Source organism: Nymphalis io, chromosome 21 (assembly GCF_905147045.1).
Source record: "Nymphalis io chromosome 21, ilAglIoxx1.1, whole genome shotgun sequence".
Taxonomy (NCBI): Eukaryota; Metazoa; Arthropoda; class Insecta; order Lepidoptera; family Nymphalidae; genus Nymphalis; species Nymphalis io.
In genome coordinates, this window is record NC_065908.1 from 3538627 (window position 1) to 3562686 (window position 24060).

The following is a 24060-nucleotide window of genomic DNA, read 5'->3' on the forward strand; positions in this document are numbered from 1 at the left end:
CAAATTATTACATTATAATTTCAAATGTTGAAATTGATCAAAAACATATCTGACTATGAGCCATTATAGATATAAAAAATCATCCAAAAGACAGGGTACCGAGAGGAAAGCTTTTCCTTGGTAGGACTTTATGCAAGCCCGTCTGGGTAGGTACCACCCACTCATCAGATATTCTACCGCAAAACAGCAATACTTGATATTGTTGTGTTCCGGTTTGAAGGGTGAGTGAGCCAGTGTAATTACAGGCACAAGGGACATTACATCTTAGTTCTCAGGGTTGGTGATGCATTGATGTAAAGAATGCTTATTATTTCTTACAATATCTATAGGCGATGATGACCATTTACCTACCGCCGCCAGAAAAAAGTAGAACAAGCACTGGTGAAATCTGAAAGTTTTGCTGTCTCTAGGAACACTTTTACTAGTAGCTTATGGTATTTTTAGTACGACAACAACAGGGGATTATTTCACCGGAGGACAGAGATGAAATGAAATTAATTTACACGTAGAACTCAAGCAACCGACATAAATACTAAATACTACAAACTGCAAAATAGGGTTTTGCAGTATTTTTCTCGTTGATATAATTTTCTGATAAAAAAGATTAATTAAATATTTTGTTTCTATTTTTAATCGGTATGTTCTCAATCTATTTTTTTAGTTTGATATAGGAAGGCAGACTCTCAAACGGGCCACTGGTGGTTTATATTTCTTACAGTACCAATGTCTATACGCAGTGGTGACCACTTACTGATCCTTACATCATCTATGTGCCACCAAGCTTGGAAACTAAGATGTTAAGTCTCTTGTTTCTATACATTGGCTCACTAACCCTACAAACCCGAACACAGCAATACCAATCTTGGGAAATAATTACGTGTGACGAGTGGATAGTACGTAACAACTGGGCATGTTTTGAGAGCCTCGACATTCAAGAGGTTAACTTATTCGGCAGCAGATTCTTAGATCCTCGAATCTCAAATCCAAATATCGACAGAATAGTGTAATTGGGATATTCGGTCCCGAAAATATCAGCGGTCTGCAGTTAGGAAGTTACAGCTCTATGCCACGACACTCATCACCCGATCATCATCACTCACCCAAATGTGATCTTACTCCGATCCCATCACTATGAAAGTGTGGGAAATTATATAGTGCACTTATATTTGGGCATACAAATGCTTACTATAAAATGTCATACGTTGTCTTCTTTAAAGTTTTCTACCCTGTGGCCAAAAGAGGTTTTCAATTCGGTCAAGAGTACATCATTATTTACATATATAACTCATTTGATAGGATTCTTAATACATATTTCACTCAGTGTGTCTGAGTGAGTGTCTTTTTTCATTTGTCATATAATTTAAAGTTTTCATTATATTTACAAAAAAAAAAGTTTACTATTTTCCGAGCGAGCGAGCGAATAGTATTCACAGAGGATTTCATATTATTACCACTTAAAGTTATAAAACCAATTAGAAATCATTAGAAAAATTATTTTGTGCAATACTCAAATGATAATGTTTCTGGAAAGTTCTAAGTATCTATCCTATAAAAAGTGCACGTTAACACGTATCGAACATTTTGCCCTGGAGACATACACGTGCCCTTATTGGCCTTAGCCACGAAGCCCGAGCTTCAAGTCTATGATGCAACATTTAATATCATTTTGAAACTTCCTGATTGAATATTGCTTCGATGAAAAAGTTATCGCACAACGGTTCTAAATTTAATCTTTATTTTCGAATTTTGAAAGTTAAAGTACTGTCTATTTCATAAAGAGATAACTGTAGACATTGCTTGTTTTCAGGTGTTTAATTATACTTGTTTGTTTATCGCAAGTGACCCTCCCTCCAGGCTGTTTTTATCGTAAAGAAGATAAGTTGAAGCCAAATAAGATAAATATATCATGAGCTTTGACTATTTAAATTAAAGATATTTTATTTTTATATAGCAAACATTGTTGTAGAAATAAGAAATTTGTTTTATTTTAGAATGTTGTATGGTTTATAATGGGTTGACTATAACTGCCTGATCTGTAGTAGCTATATATACAAGTCGCAGATCCTGAGGTCCCGGATTCAAAACCCGGGTTGGGACAGTAAAAAGTTATTGGTTTTTTCTGACGAAAATTCTTAATACCCCGGTGTCGGGAAGTTAGAACTTTGTGTATCGGAAAGCACGTGAAACTCCGGTCATGTCGAATTGCCGTCCCAAGGGATTATGAGAGTGAGGGAATAGAGAGTGCATCTGTGTGCGCACACACTTGTGCACTATAATATGTCCTGGGCAGTTTAAGCGATTTATAGTATATATTTCAATGGTAACTAAAATCAATTAAACGCGCATCTAGTTAAAGCCGAGTTGGCCCAGTGGTAAGAACGCGTGAATCTTAACCGATGATCGTGGGTTCAAACCCGGGCAAGCACCACTGAATTTTCATGTGCTTAATTTGTGATTATAATTCATCTCGTGCTTTACGGTGAAGGAAAACATCGTGAGGAAACCTGCATGTGTCTAATTTCACTGAAATTCTGCCACATGTGTATTCCACCAACCCGCATTGGAGCAGCGTGGTGGAATAAGCTCCAAACCTTCTCCTCAAAAAGAGGAGAGGAGGCCTTTAGCCCAGCAGTGGGACATTCACAGGCTGTTACGGTACGGTTACGGCGCATCTAGTTGCAGTTTACGTTTACATATGTTATTATTAGCTATCAAAATATAATATATAATATAAAAATCGAAATATATAAAACAAACAATCTTGTAAACAGACTGGTGGTATGCGTGACAATAATGGCGAGTATCTGAATTTTTTTTGTTGGTTTTATTTCGAAATAAAATAAAAATTCCTATCTATATATATAATTACTCAATAAACGTTTGAGCTGTATTTTTGATAATAACAGTTCTAGTTAATCTAAGGGGTTTTTAATAAATAAACCAATTTTCATGTGCTTATATTAAATAGATTTTGAGTGACGCGTATCTAGGTTATCTCAATATTCCCTTGCCGAGGTAAAATCTGAGGAATTTGAAAGAACTGCGAAATTCATTCCTTCACACTGTTCAAGTGCGGAATAATTAATGCTTAACTGTTAGGTTTAAATAAAAAGTCATGGAATATGATTACTTATTTATTATTGAATAAACAATATTTATTGAATAAACGATATATTAACTTAATTACGTCTGGTGTAGCGGGTTGGTATTATTTAAATATTTTGATATTCTGATATATTTTGATATTCATATAAATATTGTCATTTGCACGGTTGTGTCATTTATGTCTTTTGTATACTTGGGTGGTCATACTGCAAGCGGGAGAATGAATAAAGCTAATAAATTTATTTGGTAAGATGTGTGGTCTCCACAAATTTCGTTTAATAATATACAACAACATGCTTAGAAAATAAAACTAACAAAATTTTAATCTCCTTAGTATTTTTTATTAGACATTGCCTTTTAAGGCCGAACCATAAAGCCAATCTTCATTGCTATGGTGCTAATACGATCGTACTACTAATTAACGGATACGATACGTTCCCGATTCAATTTCGATCCAACTTTTACGTACTGGAGGCCTTGGACCGGTTGCAGCGACGTGCCGTACGCATTATTGGCGACGTAAAGGTCACAAACAACCTTGAACCTTTACAATTGCGTCGTGAGATAGCAGCACTGAGCGCTGTCTATCCACTGTATCACGGCGAGTGCTCTGAGGAATTATTCTCTCTAATTCCTGCTTCCCCCTTCCTTCTTAAGTCCACGCTAGTTGGTTCTCGATGTCACCGCCTAACTGTGACATCAATTCCATCGCGAACAAAGAAATTTGGCTCCTTTCTTTGTCGCACTTCCAAAGAATGGAATTCCTTACCAGCTCACGTGTTCCCCTCCTCTTACAACCGGGTTCCTTCAAACGAGGCGTGAAGAGGCATCTTCCGGGCCGGCAAGGCGAAGGCGGCTAGTGCAGAACGTTTTTCCCGTCTGTACTGGCCGTCGTCGCGTTTGGACTCTACTACCACTTACCATCAGGTGGAGTAGAGTCATTTGCCCTCCCGGAAAATATATAAAAAAAAAACTTCAACCAAACCGCAACAAGATAATTGTTAGAAGAATAGGAAAATGGTTATACGACAACGATTAATTTTCAATTCGATTGCGATAAAGAGCCAATTTCTTACTAGAATTTCCCTCTATTAAAGTAGTTTCCACATTTACATAAAACAAACGGACGTATAACACTACTGAAACATTTGGGAAAACAACTTAATTAACAGTTCGCCAGCATTACGGACATATCCCTGGTTTGATTAAATACGTAAAGTGTAAATACGGTGCCGTGTGCTCGGGACCCTAAAAGGGCTTTCCATAACCACTGATACTGATACCTGTATTTTAGGGTTAAGCCCAAAGACCTAGTTTAAATGAATTAAGCTTTCAATTCATTTCAAAATGGTGTAATTGCATGTACAGACCTGTGTTTATATTCTCTTAATTTTGGATATCAATAGTATCGGGATTTGAAGCGTGTGGTTTGTGTGACCCAAAATAGATAGTAATTTCGTGTGAAAACTATTTTGGGTCTATCAGTTTGTTCACGGGTGAATGCAACTGTATTGAAAAACTTTTAAGCATATTATGTTCTGTTCAAAGATTAATGTAATTAATAATGAATTCCTTTTTGACCACATAATACTCGTATAATAATGCTCTCCAGACCGATTTGAGCCACGGCAGACAATCTCAAGAGAGATTAGCCAACTACGCAGGAAATATTATAGTGCACAAGTCTGTGCATAAACACAGGTGCACTCTCTATTCCCTAACTCTCATAATCCGATGGGACGGCAATCCGACACGATCGGAAATAGTTCAGGCGCAAGACCACCGGCTTTACGTGCTTTCCGAGGCACGGGAGTGTACAAACTTCCAACTTCCAGACTCTGGGCTGCTACTGAAAATTTTCTGACAGAAAAACCCAATAATATTTTATTGGCCCGACCAAGGAATTGAACCCAGGACCTCCGGGTCTGAGGTAAGGCCTCAGACCCGGACCCATCAAGTCACTAGAAAAACGAGACAGTCACATCAATACTCGTATATAAACCATATTATATAGGAATACATATGATTTGGAGTGAAATAAAGTAAAATATCACAGTAACAGCATGTGAATGTCCAATTGCTGGGCTAAGGCCTCTCCCTTTTTGAGGAGAAGGTTTTTGGAGCTTTTTCCACCATGCTGCAATTGCAATACACATCTGGCAAAATTTCAGTGATAATAGACACATCCAGGTTTCCTCACGATGTTTTCCTTCACCGAATTATAAGCAAATGAAAATTCTTAGCAGATGTTGCTTAGCAAACACTGATTTCGCTCTTTCTATCATTATTGATTTAAAATTCAATAGAAGAAGACACAATATAATTAAACTAAATTTCCGCTAAACCACATCTATAAGTGTAAGAATTAATCCTCGTACAAAAACTTCTAGTGATCTTATTAATTGTTTAGTAGTCTATTGAAGATCAGACTATGTATCAATTGAATAAGCATGCTTATTTACATAGGGTGAAAATAAACATGCTTATACTAGTGCAATGTGATCCTATAATAATTTAAGATTAAGGAAATTTAAAACAATAGTATTATATCATATATTTTATCATTTTATTACTGGCAAAATCTGGCTGACGTTGTGCTGCCTTTATATATATACCAATTGTAATGGCAATAGATTGAATGGTATTTAGTGCTGAAGCGCCATCTAGCGGTGAGTTGCAACAAATAGGATAGCATAAAAAATCGTAAAAAAAAATATAACGATCATAGTGATTGGTTAAACTACGTCGAAGTCTATTAAACCCAAACGGATGTACCAAGTTAATTTACATATGATATATAGAAAACGTTACTACAAGTGAGTGAGAAAACTATCTTATATCTACTTATAATACCTGTAAAGCTTAATATAAAATGCCTTTATATAATAACCAATGCGAGAACATTAAAATACATAAACTACCCTATACTATTTCTTGATAACCAACCAAATGTAGTAGTCATATTTATTTGATACCATTGAGAAGTATCAAGCTATATAAACAAATAGATGTATTACATCCTCAGATTGTATGAATTGTATTTTTTAATGCTGTTGAATGGCTCATCCGAATACATCATTTCGTTCAGCTTCTGTCTCTTCTATCTTCAGTTGCAATAGTTTTTAGCGCCAGAAATGTAAGAATAAAGCTAATATCATAAATATGATGGTCATGCTAGTTGGGTCCACGGTATCGCTGCTGTTGCAGAGGTCGTTGAAGCACTGACAAACGGTGCCCAGGTGGTCACTATTGTCGTCCTTGTAGCAATCTCGTTCATCTCGCACCCAGCCACACCCTCGGGTTACGCGAACTTCGGAGTCACGGTGTGGATGAAAAACTAGAAGAATTATGTAAAATATATTTACAACATGGAGTACATAAATGAAGTAAGTGGGATTCTTAATCCTTAATTCTTATGATTATCATCTCATCTTCATCAGGTCATTATTGTTTGTTTTCCCTTATTCCATTTATTTGGGATGGTACAATATAGCCTTAGTGTAAATCGGACAAAGGATTAAATACTTACTAGTTTGAACAATTTTCCTGCAAAAAAAACTGGGGGCTATGGAACTTGGTATGGCAGTATCACATCTCACGATCGGAATGAGTCGCGACCTTATTTCATCTTCATACATGTTGACATCCAAACAGGCGGTGTTATTGGCGCTGTTGCAATAATAACAGCTGATACACGTGGCTGGAATATTATTAAAAATATAGGTAATCAAATTATTTGATTAAACATCATCTTATAAACGTTGGTGGACAGCTGTTTACTTAAACACTAATTTCTCTCATTCTGTCATTATTGATTTGACATTTGAATGAAGAAGACAGCATTGTTTAACTAATCACCCTTCCTTGCTAGGTGTCCTCCTCACTAAGTGAAAAGTTAAATCACGATTTACATTAGTAATAATTATAACAACTATTGTTATTTAAAATATTTACGAAGGTATAATTAAACTATGAATTATAAAGATTCTCCCCAAAATACTTCCCCGTATTTGTAAAGGGCATCATATACAACATTAAGAATTTTTTTTTATTTGTTATATAATTTTACCTCCAATACAGCTTTGTAGATGGCAAGTCGCAAAGTACTTTGTTTTTTAAAAAGTTTAGTAATTATTGCTAAATCGCGTTGCTTGTTTCTTATGAGTCAGTGTATTACGCAACGTTGTCAGTCGGCTTGCTGAGTGAGTTCGGGGCAAGATCTTTTAGTTGTCTTTAAAAATTTTTGAACAATGAACATTATTATTCACATCTTACTTGATTATAGAACCTTATTCAATAGGTGACAATTGATAAGTTATGCCACAGGACAATCTTTTAGACGGCGTGTTTTTTCTAAATACTTTTAATACGTTTTTTTTTATTATTTATATATTATAAAAATGACTGTACATATATATATATTAACAGGCTCTTACTGTATATATATATAAGATTAAATTTTGTTATTATTCATAAAAAATAAATGATTCCGATATATATGTATATTCCGATATATATATGATGTTACATCAATGATAAGTTGTTACGTTTTCAAAAACAGTACCGAAAGTTCTTTGAACGTTTAAAGAAATGTATTCTGTATATGCTTCTTATTATATATTATTAACATAAATGAGTAAATATTATACAGGACAAAACATACTTACACTTATACACTAATGATAATAGTATCACCAAGGAACACAATATTCTACCCGAAGAAATCATATCTGGAATTATAAACACAATATAATAAAATAATCTTAGTGTCATTTACATAAAACATTCACAATTATATAAAATAAGAACATTTGTTTCATAGTATTTATTACGAATTGAAACATAACATTATTTGCCTCAAGCCACTTGTTAAATTTTGTATAGACTCATATTTCATTAATAAAATTCACTAAATCATTATCTCCAAACTGAATTAAGCAGACGCACACATTATAAATATTTTAACACACATATATGATTGCAATTAAAAAATACGAAGCTTGTACAGATAAAATAATTTAAATAGAATTACTTTACCTAATAATTAAACACAATGACACGCGTAAATTGAACGTAATTTGTTAGTAACTGGTCAACGGGTACATAAAAGTTACACATAATAGAATGTATGTTTACATGTGATGCTATTAGAATATACAACGTCGCGGAAATCTTGATACTTTATAAAAAATATAAAGTTAGATTTTTATAATTTAATCTAATGTAATGTAAATTACTATTTTTTTTTAATGTTTACTAATCTTAATAGTATTGCCATTAATAAATGTTATCTACCACAGCTTTTTTTTTTATTTAATTTTAATGTATTTTATTATAAAATGCAATTATTTAAGTACAATTAATATTTTTTTATTAATTTCAATATAAATTATACTTTACTTTTTTCATATAACACAAACGCCACACACCATTGCTTCTTTTGCATATTAAAAAAAAACATTTCCCGCTCAATTTATAATTAGAAAAATATTTTCTTTAAGCAGTTCTAACTCTCAAGTGGTATTTTATCCCCAAAAGTTTTATTCTTATCATCTGTCAATGACCCGAGATGACATCAACATATATTAACAAATTACGTAAGACAAAACTAATCAGAATGATTCGTTATTACTCGTTGAAATATATAGAAAGTTTAACATATTTCCAACAAAATCTTGCCTTCGAGACTAATTGAGTTATAGAAAATATATTATTTTTTCTCATCTAAAAAACTAAAATGCTGAAGGTATTAATGTTACCTTCATTAATTAAGAATCATTATGATACAAATCTTTACATACATTTCTTCTGTACGCGTGTTTGTCACTTGGTGGTAGGGCTTTGTGCAAGCTCGTCTGGGTAGGTACCACCCACCCATCAGATATCTAACGCAAAACAGCAGTATTTGGTATTGTTGTGTTCCGTTTTGAAGGATGAGTGAGCCAGTGTAATTACAGGCACAAGGAACATAACATCTTCGTTCTTAAGGTTGGTGGCGCATTGACGATGTAAGCGATGGTTAACATTTCTTACAATGCTAATGTCTATGAGCGGTGGTGACCACTTACCATTAGGTGATCCATATGCTCGTCCGCCTACCTATTTAATAAAAAAAACTGAACTTCTCCTAAACGGCTGGACCGGTTATGATGTTTTTTTTGTGCTCTAGAAGGTTTAGATTGGACCCGATACCCGATCGGGTACAAGTTTGTTTTTTTTATAAGAATTAAATATTATTATTTTATCCGTACGAAGTCGGGTCTGTCGGATATTTTTAAATAAAATTGAAGCAAAGATAATTTGATGATTATTTTCTGTGCCTTCCTTTTTTCATGAAATTCTTGATGAATTTCATGAAAAAAGAATTGTATAAAATTGAATAAAATTCATCAAGAATTTCATGAAAAAAGGAAGGCACAGAAAAAAACAACTAATAAAGTTTTCTTTTAATATGTGTTTAATCCTTTCTTCCTGTAATATGATCATTTGACTTTATATGGTTTCAAGTCTGTATAGAGAACACTACTGTTTTGATACTTTTAGTATATTTTAACGCAGGCATTGTAATATTTATCAAATCAAAAAATCAAAAATCAACAGCCAATCGTTGTCCACTGCTGAACATAGGCCTCTCCCAAGGTGCGCCAAAGCTCCCTGTCCTCCGCCTTCCGCATCCAGTTGGTGCCCGCCACCTTCTTAAGGTCGTCGGTCCACCCGGCTGGAGGGCGCCCTACGCTGCGCTTGGCGATTCGCGGTCTCCGCTCTAGGACTCGTCTGCTCCAACGGCCATCGGTCCTACGACATACGTGACCAGCCCACTGCCACTTCAGCCTGCTAATTTTGCAAGTTATGTCGGTGACTCCGGTTCTTTTCCGGATAATCTCATTTCTGATCTTATCCTTCAAAGATACTCCGAGCATAGCTCGCTCCATAGCACGCTGAGCAACTTTGAATTTGTGGACTAGTCCCGCAGTTAGTGTCCACGTTTCGGCACCGTATGTCATGGCAGGTAAGACGCATTGGTTGAAGACTTTCGTCTTCAAACATTGCGGTATAGACGACTTGAGCACTCGACTAAGGTTGCCAAATGCTGCCCATCCCAAGCGAATTCTTCGATCGGCTTCCTTCTCGAAGTTGTTCCTACCGACTTGTATTATCTGTCCTAGGTAGGTATATTCACTAACAACTTCGAGAGGTTCCCCTCGACGTATATCGGTCCCGGCACGACATGCCTATTGAACATGACCTTGGTCTTGTCCAAGTTCATACCGAGACCGACACACCGGGAAGACTCGCCTAGGCTACGCAGCATTTCGGTGAGTTGTTCCAGCGACTCTGCTATGATGACGATATCGTCGGCAAATCGAAGGTGTGAGATGTACTCGCCGTTTACATTGACTCCATACCTAGTCCAATCCAGCGTTTTGAAAACGTCTTCCAACGCGTTGGTGAACAGTTTCGGGGATATTACATCCCCCTGTCTCACCCCTCTGCGCAGTTGGATCGCCTTCGTCTTACAGTCCTGGATGTGGACAGTCATTGTAGCGGCGTTGTACAGACATCTCAGTACCTCGATATATCTCCAATCGATATGACATCTCTGCAATGAGTCGAGCACTGCCCAGGTTTCGATGGAGTCGAAGGCTTTCTCGTAGTCCACAAATGCCATACACAGCGGCTGATTGTACTCTTCGGTCTTCTGCACAATCTGCCGAACAGTATGGATGTGGTCCACGGTGCTGTAGCCTGATCGAAAGCCGGCTTGCTCTGGGGGCTGGAACTCGTCAAGTCGTCTGGCGAGACGGTTCGTGACGACTCTTGAGAACAGCTTATACACGTGACTCAGGAGGGAGATTGGTCTGTAGTTTTTCAAGAGGGTTTTATCACCTTTCTTGAAAAACAGTACCACCTCACTCCCGCTCCACGTTTCCGGGGTCTTGCCATGTTGGATGACGGAATTAAAGAGGCTCTTTCAGGACCGGAGTCCCGCCTGCCTTAAGCAACTCTGTTGTGATTCCGTCATCTCCCGGAGCTTTGTTGTTTTTAAGCTGTTCTAGAGCCGCCCTAATCTCTCCTTGGTCAACGACCGGGAGCTCCTCGGAGTAATGGCGCATAAGAGGGGCGCGCTGGTCATCAATACTGATTCCCACGGGTTTATCCGATCTTGAAGAGAACAACTGCCCATAAAACCTCTCTACTTCTCCGACAATCTCAGGCCTAGAGGTAACGACCCCACCATTTTCAGTTTTAAGTTTTGTCAGACGCGGCCTCCCAAACTTGCGAGCGAACACTTTCGATCCCCGATTTTGCTCAATCGCAGCCTTGATGGCACGGGTATTGGAGCGACGGAGATCGCGTCGCGTCAGCGTTTTTATTATTCGATTTAAGGCCTTATCTGACAAAAACGATGGTAGTTCTCGTCGTTTTCTCATGAGCCCGAGTGTCTCAGCAGAGAGTTTTGGTGCGTTGTCTCTTCTCTGTGGCGGAAAACACTTGCGGGATGTGTTTTGCAGTATTTTGACCAGCGTATCGGTTCTCTCATTAATGCTGCTTATGGTTTCCAACGCGGTGAATTGATTTTGAAGTTCCATTTGGAACTTTTCGGAGCCTTGAGCAGCTTGGAGCATGGTAGGTCGGAGAGTAGACCTCATCATTCTCGATCTTTCGGCTTTTAAGTTGATATTTAGAGTGCCTCGAACCAAGCGGTGATCACTTCCGGTATTAAACCTGTTGATCACTGAAACATCTCTAAATATGTGCCTTTTATTCGAAATGATAAAGTCTATCTCGTTCCTTGTCACGTTATCGGGGCTTCGCCAGGTCCACCTCCTCTGAGGCTTCTTTTGAAAGAAAGAATTCATCAAAAAAAGCCCCTGCGCTTCGAGAAATTTTACCAGCATTTGCCCCCTGTGATTTCTGCAGCCCAAGCCGTAAGGTCTGACTTTCGATTCACCGCTATCTTGTACTCCCACTTTAGCATTAAAGTCTCCCATAACAACATTGTAGTGGGCCTTCGAGGTGTCGTTGAGGGCCTTTGCGATGTCCTCGTACATCGCTTCGACCACATCATCAGAGTATGTCGAAGTTGGCGCATATACCTGTACGACCTGTCGGAAAGTTTTAGGACAAGGTACGCTACCCGGTTCGACACACTACTGATTTCCACAATACTGCTAATGAGATCCTTTTTGACTAGAAAACCGAACCACCCTGGGAGAGGTTATCACCTTCGCGGAAGTAGAGTAAGTTACCGGACTCTAGAGTTATCGTGTCCTCCCCAGTATATGCCAGTTTATATGACTTAACTCTACTTCTAATTCGGCGAGGTGATGGTCCAGCCTCATCGAGCGTCCATTATACGTTGCCATGTGCAGTCGTTTTATACGGTAGCCTGCCGTGAACCGGTGATTCTTAGCACCCCCTGCCCTGCCGATACCGCGACCGCTACCTTGGTCGGGCCTAGCGGGCTTGCCGGTAACTGGGGGCCTTTTTTTGGGCGCCATACTCGCCGCGCTGGGCAGGCGTGTTGGCGAGCGTAGTAGGGGGGTAAGATGTTTATGGGAGGGGGGACGCTGCTGCCCATCCCCCCTTTTCCCCGTCCCTCAGTCGCCTCTTACGACACCCACGGGATGAGATTGGGGGAGTACTATTCTAAGCCGGTACTCCACGGCATGTAATGTTTATACCGAAAATAAAATATATGTAAATTAATTTTTTCGAGAATCAATATGTCCTAGTTAGTGGACATTACATGTGATTTTAAGCGAAGATCTTGAATCCGGGCAAACGCTAATGTTTTTTTACGTTCTTAATTTGGTACTATAATTCTACTCACGTTCGACGGTAAAGAAAAACGTCGTGTGGAAACCCATATATCGTAATATTTGCACCAAAAACTCGTCCATATTGGAACGTGGTGGAATAAGGTCCAAACTCTCTTCAAACAACCTTTGCAGTGACATTACCTTTCTTATTTCATTTTATATTTTATAAACATCAATATGACATTGCAACAATTGTTTTACGTTTCTAATACATTATAAAAAACCATTTTCATTGCGGTCAAGTCTTTAATATAATTGTAGCAATCATTAGGAAAACTTCGTGGGTGGGTGGGTACGTTAATCTAAAGGTGTTTAAATAACCACAATAGTGTTAAGTGCATTCAAATTTATTGCTTGTCAATTGCACTTTAATATACACTTTCTATAGTACGACCTTTTGCCCGCGTCTTCGCTTCTCTAAATTGTCCTGGAAAAATAATTACATATCTTCCCCTGCCTTTAAAATATATCTAGATAAAAATCACATTGATACGTTGATTCGTTGCTATCTTAAAGATGTACAAATCAAGAAACACACATTCCCAATTATAACCATAGTATTCTTATTATTAAAAATTGATAGAAAATGTTTAGTTTAGTTTATTTTAGATTTAATTAAATATATTTTATTTTAATAAAAATACAACGGATTCTTAATATATAAAATTAATTAAACTAAACATGACCAATCTACTGCCACTTCGGTCTGCTGCTTTGTATGTCGGTAGCTTCATCTATCATATGCATATTTCATAAATTGTTGCTTTTGTTGCTCTCTAAATAAATACATTTATTTTAATTAAGTTATTAAATTTCATACAGTTTTTTTATAAGTCTAAGTTTAATATTATTATTTATTTAATTTTTACAATCTAACATTGCATTGCAATAAATTCCCATGAAAAGACAGGTATTTATCGTTTGAGTATGTATTTAATGGGTAATTACAAAACAAATTGCTATTAGCGGAAGTGCATTTTGCTTAGTTTCAACTCACTTGTAGCTCACTCAAGAGCTACAACTGTTCTCTACGCGAATATACGAAATACCTTACGTTGCATTTTAAAACGAAAATATGCCAAAAGTTAATAATAAAAAAAAAGACAATTTCACAACGAAGAGAAAAGACTACATAACAAGTAGTCAATATCTAAGAGATTTCTACATAAAGGACTTTAAATACATAAGCCCTGAAGTGTTGAGGAATAGGAAAAATGTCAATAAAACATCCGGTAGAACGGAAGCTTGTACGTTATTCGTAAAGATGTGGTTAAGGGAAGTGTTGAGAGGATTCAAACAATTTCTTTACGAAGGGTCCCTTCATGGTGTAAAGTAAGTTACATTAATTAAATAACCAAACGCCCGTGAAATGGTTTCATGCGTCAGATGTCGCTTAACTTGTTGAAAATGTTTGCAATTACTTCTCAGCAAATGTCTATAATAGAGATATATTATTTAAGTTTTGGAAAGGCGATGTCAATCAATATTATAATAATTTAATTTAAAAAATTAAAAATCGTTCAGTCAAATAGAAGTAGTTTCACTTTAGCTATAAATATATGTATTAATATTCATCTATTTATATGATGTTTATTATATATTTTGAGAAATTATAGTCATGGAAATCTTTGTGCGTTATTTATTTAAACATAAATGGTATTTTTTACATTATTCACACACGGCCATCTGATCCCAAACTAAGCAGGGCTTGTATTATGGAAACCAGACAACTGATATACTACATAAACTACTTTTCTTTTGTAAATACATACTTATATAGATAATTACACCCAGACGCAGGACAAACAGATATGTTCACGCACACAAACGTCTGTCCTGGGTGGGAATCGAACTCACAACCTTTTGCATGAAAGGCAAGTATCTACCAACCACGCCAACCGGCCCGTCAAATATATGTTATAGGTATATCAATAACCAAAGCCAGAATATTGTAGTAGTTATTATATTCTAAAGGATGTTAGCTAATTCTAAAATATATGTTAGGAATTAAAATATATAATATAATTTTAAATGAAATTAGATTACTTAGATTCTGGTGTTATATTTATTTTATATTTGGGTAGCCTAAACATTATTATATTAAAAATTCTATGTTAATCTTTTTGCCTAAAATTTAAACTTTTGCAAAAATATAGGTACATATTTGAACCGTCGTTTAGTCACAACGAGCGTGTTACATGGATCATAATTGTCGTGATCAGTATAAGCATCTGTGCCATGAACATCATACAGCTAGTTAGCAAGTGGACGTCCACGCCGTTTGTCAACGTAATTGACTCTTTGCCAACACCAATATGGGCTGTTCCCTTTCCGAGTGTGGTTCTATGTCCTCATCTACATATCAAGTTGTCGTTTGCAAACGTCTCCAAGTTAAATAGGTAAGTTGTTCATTTGTTTAACAAATTATTATCATCAACTTGCAGTTTTGCCATCAATTAAAAAAAAAATAGTTTGCCTGATATCAATACTGGGAATGCTTTTGATAGATTAGTGTCACTGTGACATAAAGATTGTTGAAATGCTAAGTACAATGGCATTGCAAGATAACCATGGTATTATAGTCATTAGTAAAAAAGTTAAAACAAAATTGTTTTAATTTGATGCTTTTGTTTTCATTTTAGAAAATTTTAAGGCTTATATTTTTAAATAAAAAACAATTAAAAACAACGATAAAGCCGATTTATTAAAGAAATCGATATATTAATAAAAAAGACCCTAATTGAACCTAGGCGAGAATGCTTATATTAAGACAGTATTTAATACCTAGAAGGTTCTACATAGATTAATTTAGTCCTAGATGTGGTGGTACCGCCTGTTGGAGATCTATTGGGGCTACAATTGCTAAGGATTTTCTGGATTCAATTCGCATATACGACCAAAAATATCTATTAAATTGATTAAAATATTTAACTACCCTAATATATCATTATTTTTCAGCATGGAAAGCTTTTTCGCATCTTTGGTATGCCCTCAAATGGATGAAAGGAAATTCGAAAGAGAGGAACGCCTTAGTATCGTGGAAAATAAAATGTTACAAGATTTCATTTTAAAGGTAAGAAAATTTCATAACAAATTATATAATGAACGGCAAGCATTTTAATGCTAATCCTATGATTATTATATTCAAGAAACGTTTTTTGCTTACGGATAATAGTATTGTCTACAAGAGGTAATTCAAAAGCGGCCCAATAAAAAAACTATTCAAAAATTTCTAAGTTTTTAAGAAGACTAACGACTTTTGATTCGTAACTCGAAAGCAATCGATTGCTGATGTACAATAACGATTCGTTCAATATCTATATAATTCTAAAAGAATTAATTTCATTACTCACCCGTGAAATATTGACAACCGACTAACGATGATATACAATTTTAATGCGTATATTCTTGAAATGTTATAATTATTGTGGTCAATATATTTGAGTTTCAAGTTTGTTACCACAGAACTGCGAGGCATCGTAAAAGTCTGCACCCGTACGTATTTGACGTATCCAAGACACGTACGAAACGATATGCTTTCTCGTTTCTGATACGCACCGCTAAGTTCTGGAATACCCTCCTGACCTCCTCCCCACCAAAGACCAAAGACCAAAGAGTGAATAGGCGTCTTCTAGGCAAGCACGCTCCACCTTAGACTGTATCTTTACTTTCCAACAGGTGTGATAACAGTCAAGCGTTAGCCTTTTTATTTAAAAAAAAGAATAACCTACAGGCCTAGTGAAGTTCTAGGATAACTTGATTTTTATTTTTTTTATTTTAGGGATCGCCAACATGTTCGGATCTTGTGAAAGTGTGTCATTGGCGTTCTGGATATGATACGGCATGGTTTAGAAATGACTGTTGTGAAAAACTTTTGAAGCCTATCTTCACTGAGTATGGACTCTGTTACACTTTCAACAGCCTCCCATTGAATGGAATGTAATATAACATTTATAAATTTATTTTATACGTATTTATTTTATATTTTATAAAATTTTATGACGTACTAAATTTTTATACTTTAATGTAATATGTGGAAGGTATCAATTACACTATGTACAGTCATTTTTAAAATATATTTATATATTTACGCATTTACAAATTTATAGAAAAAATCACGCCGTCTAAAAGATTGGCATTGTCCCAAGACGCTGGCACTATTGCCTCTCTACACAGCCTTTGGGCTAAATAAGCACCAACTCTTGAGTCACCAGAAGTGTGGAAAATAAAAAATGCTTTAAATTAATAGATTAAAATATAGATAGTACTAGTTAATAAACCATAATTGTTGATATTATTCTTAGATATTTCGGTCTCACTAATTTATATATCGAGAAAAATTCCATACGCTTCGGTTAAAACATAGTATTTAATAAAGTAGCCATCGAAAAACATAAAGGTCAGATACTGGCTATCCTAATCGACTATTTCAATAACCTGTGTTAAAGATTAATTATTCCTCTCCCCAAAGTATAAATGGTGGAAAGACAACAGAAATATCGTCTAGATAAATTTAAAATGTTACTAATTTACACTGAACCAGCAAGTTATAAATAGCAATTTATAAATAGACTGCGTAAAACTTGTTACAAGAAAGGTCCGTGATAATAATAGAATCGTTCTGTAATATTTATCTTTCTTCAGGACAAATGAAACAATAGCATGGCAAAAAACCTTCAATCGCATCTCTTCTACTGATCCTCTCGAATGGGATCTCGATAGCGGTTATCCGAAGGTTTTTCCCCCAAAACCTGGTACATTGCCTTTCAGGGTTATGGCATCGGGAGAAGTTAATGGCTTAAGCATTGAACTATATTTAAATACAAGCGAACATCAATATGATTGTGATGGAAATAATGTTGGGTTCAATGTAAGTGGTTTATCTAATCTATTTAAATCAGCTACTTTACCAAATTTTGAGGTATGACGTAAATATTTGTGAGTCATGAAAGAGATTTTCACGCAACGTAATTCCTCACTATTCTGATAATGATTATATAGTACTCGTATTTGTTTTTTTAATTGTATATATCGTAATCAATACGTAAAAAAAGTCTACGAGTAAAAAACAATTATATATCAAAATGTTTGCATGTAAATCATTCGTAAATTGGAATTTAGCTTAGTTATGACCCGTGTGAAACCGCGGGTAAAGCGCTAGTATCACCATAATAATAAGTTTATTTACAGGTTTTGATCAGCTCACCAACAGATCACGTATACACTAGCACCATATTACGCCTGCCCATGGACAGGATGACGACTATAGAAGTATCTCCAATAACATACAAAACGGACACCTCGTTAAGAGCCCTGTCACCAGATCAGAGGCAGTGTTTCTTCCAGAACGAGAGGAAACTTCAATATTACGAATTTTATACTGATACCAATTGTAAATTAGATATGAGAATTCGAGAAACTATGAAACATTGCAGATGTGTTCTTTATAATTGGCCAAGTATGTTTTTTTTATAGAATAGGACGGCGGACGAGCATATGGGCCACCTGATGGTAAGTGGTACCAAACGCCCTTAGACATTGGCATTGTAAGAAATGTCAACCATCGCTTACATAATCAATGCGCCACCAACCTTGGAAACGTTGAAAAAGATGTTACGTCCCTTATGCCTGTAATTACACTGGCTCACTCACCCTCAAACCGGAACACAACAATATCAAGTACTGCTGTTTTGCGGTAGAATATCTGATGAGTGGGTGGTACCTACCCAGACGAGCTTGCACAAAGCCCTAGCACCGGTACCTAATCATTCCTTACATGACTTGCACCACTTTCCTTGTGAACTAAGAAATGATATGAGTTGAATTTAAAAATAAAGATCTATTAATAAGAACAAGTAGTCGCCCCTTTGTCGAAATTCGACTGTTATTCATTGCTAATAAAAATATAAGATCTGTTATTACTATTATTATATATCTTGGAAAAACGAGGCTCAGTTTTACAATACCTTGTCTTAATAAAATTAAAAAAACAGAGAAATGTCAAAAAACCGGTAGGAATTGATTTTTAAGTTTGACATGAGTTTGACATTTTTAAGTTTGACATGACAACGTCGCTAAGCGGGTGATTAATTATAGAATAAATAATAGTTATTACATAGTTAAATAATGCTCTGTCTTCTTCTTTCGAATGTCAAATCGATAATCAAAAAGAAAGAGCGATCAGTGCTTAACTAAACAACCGCTAAGATTATTTATTATAATGTACTTGTAACTCATATTTATCAATGTTATAATTATTATCAACAATAATTAATATCAACTTTCTGTGTTCTTTCTCTTTATAAACTGACTATGCTATACGCCTCCGTGTACTCAATATGTATTTCACGTGTTAATATATGGATTAGTATCGCGTATGGTTTAGATTCCGCCTTATGTTTTTGGACGTATTTTGACTATTTTTTGTGTCCACATCTAACTATGACACGGTACCATTCCAATCATAAAAATTCTAAAGGTCTTATAATAAATACTATAAAAATATACGATAACTTTCGATGTTTTCATATTAATAAAAATATATTAACAGAATATAATATATTATATTGTTTTTAGGAAAATACGTATGGAATCCGATATGCTCTACTAAATTGGATTTCCAATGCGTTGCAGAAGTTAAAGGTAAGTATAGCTATTGAGATTTTTGTATTCAATATTTTAATTAACCGTACCGTACCGTAACAGCCTGTGAATGTCCCACTGCTGGGCTAAAGGCCTCCTCTCCTCTTTTTGAGGAGAAGGTTTGGAGCTTATTCCACCACGCTGCTCCAATGCGGGTTGGTAGAATTCACATGTGGCAGAACTTCAGTGAAATTAGACACATGCAGGTTTCCTCACGATGTTTTCCTTCACCGTAAACCACGAGATGAATTATAATCACAAATTAAGCACATGAAAATTCAGTGGTGCTTGCCCGGGTTTGAACCCCCGATCATCGGTTAAGATTCACGCGTTCTTACCACAGGGCCATCTCGGCTTTTTTTTTTTAATTAACAGTAATCACGTATAAAATTGTGTGCAATAAAGATTTAATAAATAAATAAAATAAAAAATGTATATGATCGATGACAAAGAGTAACTGTTGAGCTTCTTGCCGGTTATTTTCGGTAGAATCTATATTCCAAACTGTTTAAATCGAATCCCAAAGTGCTTATATAATTGTTTATCGTGCAATATTTCATGGTGATCAGTTGAATAGTTAGAACGTGAGAGCATATAAAGAACACATAAACATACAAACAAACTCATTTTTGCAATTATAATATTAGTAAGGAGAAAGATATACCACCGATATCTGTTTGAGATTAATGGAATTGGACACTGCTTAACCGATCATCATGAAAGATGGATATTTTTTAGAGATTTTTATACCATCCACTAAGTTGTAACACGACGCTAGATGGTGGTACAGCATATCAATTGATGTACTGTTCGAACATTCGCCATTATAATTGGTACATATCCAGGCAGAGCAACGTATGTCGTGTTTTACTAGTACAGTATATTATTCATTTTTTTATTTGTAGTTAAAGTGGGAGAACAGCTTATTTACGCGTACTACGCAGACAGTGAAGAACAAAGACAGCCACACGAGGGTGCAACCTCTTGCTACCCAGCTTGTAACGATATTCTGTACTCCACCCAGGTTTACTATTCCGACCTCATTAGAGATCATAATAGCGGTAAAACAAACGTAGGAAAATCTAAAAAGTAAGTTTTGTTACAGTGCGTTTTTAATAGTCTTATTATTAAGGTACTGGTAGAACATTATATTATTGTCAAGGCATATATTGGGCAATTAATTTTTCCGCATTTTTTCGGCAAAGTTAAATCAACAGTAAAGCATAGTGGTGTGTTACAATTAAAAGGTAACTTATGACAATTAAAAAAAACATATTGAAAAAAGGGTTTTTCTAGAATATTTTCTAGATAGCTTTGTGCACGCCCGTCTGGGTAGGTACCACCCACTCATCAAATATTCTACCGCCAAATGGCAAGTAGTTAGTATTATTGCGTTTCAGTTTAAAGGATGAGGGAGCCAGAGTAACTACAGACACAAGGGAGATAACATCTTCGTTCCCAAGATCGGTTGCGCATTAGCGATGGTTAATATTTCTTACATCGCCAATGTCTATGGACAACGTCACCATTGTCCATAACTTAACATCAGGTGGATTAAACTTACCAATCTGCCTACCTGTAACAAAATAATTTAAAAAAATTCGATCAAAGCGATTTTTCTTTAATTCAAAGTAATAATTTTCAGAGGAGAAAAGACACATATAAACATACATTTCTACGACGACATGTTCCTGGGTCAGCATCGTCACGCTCAGTACGATGACTACTATTTCGCCGGTTTGTATACAGCTATTATATACTTTTTTTTCTTTCTTTCATTATTGATTTCTCATTATAAAGAAAAAGACATAGCATTGTTTCAATAATCACCCGGCAAGCAATGTTTACCCTATAAGTACGGCCGTATAACATTTAAATGACACTCAGGTCAAAATATCGTGTACAACATTTCACTATTGAGATACGAAGTGAGCTCTTAAAGAAAAAAACACCGCAGAAAACAATCTTATATTTTTAAGAAAAATATAAGTATTTCTTTTATAAAGAATAAAATTGAAACAGTAGCTCAACATAATGAAATTAACTTAAAGTGCTAAATCGTTATTTCTAAACGCAAATAATATTATTCCCGTGCAAATATATTGCCGTTAATAAATTAGTCTAAAATATTCTATTTATAACAACGAAATTGCCTACTATGTGTCTTCGGAATTCATCCCTGCAGGGTATTTTATAAAAAGCGACCATTTCTTATTTTAACAATCCAGCGAAGTCCTTAAGGAAAGTCGTAGTCTTCGTGTAATAAATGTTGGGATTTTCTTCCGTGTTAATCAAATGTTCAATTTACGGAACAGTTTATCACCATTGCATTCTTATGTATTTTGCTATTTTTAATATAGATACTAGCTTTTCCCTACAACTCCGTTACCTAGGGTTATTACCACACCAATCGATCGATGCCATTAATAGACGTCGATATACTTAATGGCAGCTTTGGCTGTTCGACAGATTCTGGGGGCCTACAATTCTGCTAACAAATTTACGCATCAATTTATATATTTTCCTATTTTTTAATTTCTTTACACACCATTGATATAAAAGTTTACAATTAAGTTTAGTTTTGACATTACATATGGTAACTACTGGTGGTAGGGCTTTGTGCAAGCTCGTCTGTTTAGGTAACACCCACTTATCAGATATTCTACCGCAAAACAACAGTACTTGGTATTGTTTTGTTCGGGTTTGAAGGGTGAGTGAGCCAGTGTAATTACAGGCACAAGGGACATAACATCTTAGTTCCCAAGGTTGGTGGCGCATTGGCGATATAAGCGATGGTTAACATTTCTTACAATACCAATGTCTATGGGCGTTGGTGACCATTTACCCATCATCAGGTGGCCCATAAGCTCGTGCGCCTACATATTCTATAAAAAAAAGTCATATCGGTTTGCTTCAGATCCAATAGACATAGTCAAAGTTGTATTGGAATTAAATCGTAATCGTATCGTAATAAATTAATAGAATTTACGTAGACTCCCCGTCAATATTGCTTACTTATGTATCGATGATTTGGTACATAGTAGGAACCCTCGATAGACATTGACTGTTTCATTCTGCCATCGATCGATATTAATCGACGATCGATCAATCGTAGACCGATCCTAAATCCAATTTTTTTTTTACCCCCGGATGCTGTGTATTACATATTTACTTATCTAGGCTTAAGAGGTGCCATATAAAATTTTATTACAATCGGTTCAGTGAGACAATAGACAGTAGCATTTATAATATTAGACTGATTAAAATTATAGCTTGTAAGGTTGTATTTTTAAAGGTTACTAAAACAATATTTGAAAAAATAAATAAATATTGTTAATTATTTAAAAACAGATACAAAATTCAATACAGTAACAGCCTGTTAATGTGCCACTGCTGGGCTAAGGCCTCTCCCCATTTTGAGGAGAATGTTTTGGAGCTTATTCCAACACGCTGCTCCAATGCGAGTTGGTAGAATAAACATGTGGCAGAATTTCAATGAAATTAACCACATGCAGGTTTCCTCACGATGATTTCCTTTACCGTCAAGCATGTTTTCCTTTAAAGACAAAAGACTTTTTATTTTTTCAATTGTTTTTATTTATTATATAGATAATCTATAACAACAATCGTCTACTATTTTACAGTATAACGATATTTCTGTGCATAAAGGTGAATTACATTTAACAAATTACTTGAACTATGGATTTATTTTTCAGGGGCTATTGGCGGTCTTCTCAGTCTGTTCCTGGGATTCAGCATTATATCAGTTGCTGAACTGGTTTACTTCGTCATGTTGAAACCGATTCATATAGCTTTCAAAGATAGTTATTATAGAAAACGATAATATATATCAATTATTAATTATTTTTTTAAATACTTTTTTGACCACCATACATTGTGTAGTAGGACAAAAGGCGGACTTAATGCTTAAAGGCATTCTCTACCAATCAACCTTTAGGCTAAGCAGAAATTCGTTAAGGCGGTAACTGATAATAAGAACTATACATAAATACAAACATAACAATAACAAAGAAAATAAAAAAACAGAGCTATAATATATATATGAATAATACAATATACATATATACATATATATGAATATGCATTATACATGTCAAAGATGAAGAGAAATAGGAACTTTTTAACAAAATATGCTCACGGTGACGTGAATTTAATTTTTGAAGTAATCTTAATCTTAAATCTTAGATTAAATTATAGCCAAGTCATAATGTAATATATTATAGTATAAGCCTAGATAAGTTTTAAAAATGACTATACATAGCTTAAAACTCTTATCAATACTGTATTAAATCATAACAATATAAATATATCTAAATAAATTTGCCTGTTATTTATAATTATATCAAAGATGTAAAAAAATGTTTGATAGCACTAAATTCTTTACAAGTCCAAGTTTGAAATAACATTATCCGTTAGATAATCCACTTATTGAAAAATTATACACTACGTATATACTTATACAACATCA

General features: G+C 35.2%; 2 protein-coding genes across 2 annotated transcripts in view; both read left to right on the forward strand.

Annotated features, from left to right (window-relative positions):
- Nucleotides 1-24060, forward strand: part of LOC126776726 (protein mini spindles) — a 230730-nt gene that overhangs the window by 127968 nt on the left and 78702 nt on the right. The gene's annotated exons all lie outside the window — the stretch shown is intronic.
- Nucleotides 15889-23488, forward strand: LOC126776669 (pickpocket protein 28-like). Its single transcript, XM_050499291.1, has 8 exons — nt 15889-15912; nt 16711-16868; nt 17574-17799; nt 18120-18387; nt 19506-19571; nt 20477-20660; nt 21217-21308; nt 23288-23488. Exons 1-8 carry the CDS (start codon nt 15889-15891, stop codon nt 23413-23415), a joined length of 1146 nt encoding a protein of 381 aa, XP_050355248.1. The 3' UTR covers nt 23416-23488.

Excerpts from the sequence above, each read along its gene's own strand:
- LOC126776669 (XM_050499291.1), top strand. The coding sequence starts at position 15,889 with ATGGAAAGCTTTTTCGCATCTTTG. Across the intron at positions 17,800-18,119 it reads GAAATAATGTTGGGTTCAAT|GTTTTGATCAGCTCACCAAC; the intron begins GTAAGTGGTTTA and ends GTTTATTTACAG. Across the intron at positions 20,661-21,216 it reads AACGTAGGAAAATCTAAAAA|AGGAGAAAAGACACATATAA; the intron begins GTAAGTTTTGTT and ends AATAATTTTCAG.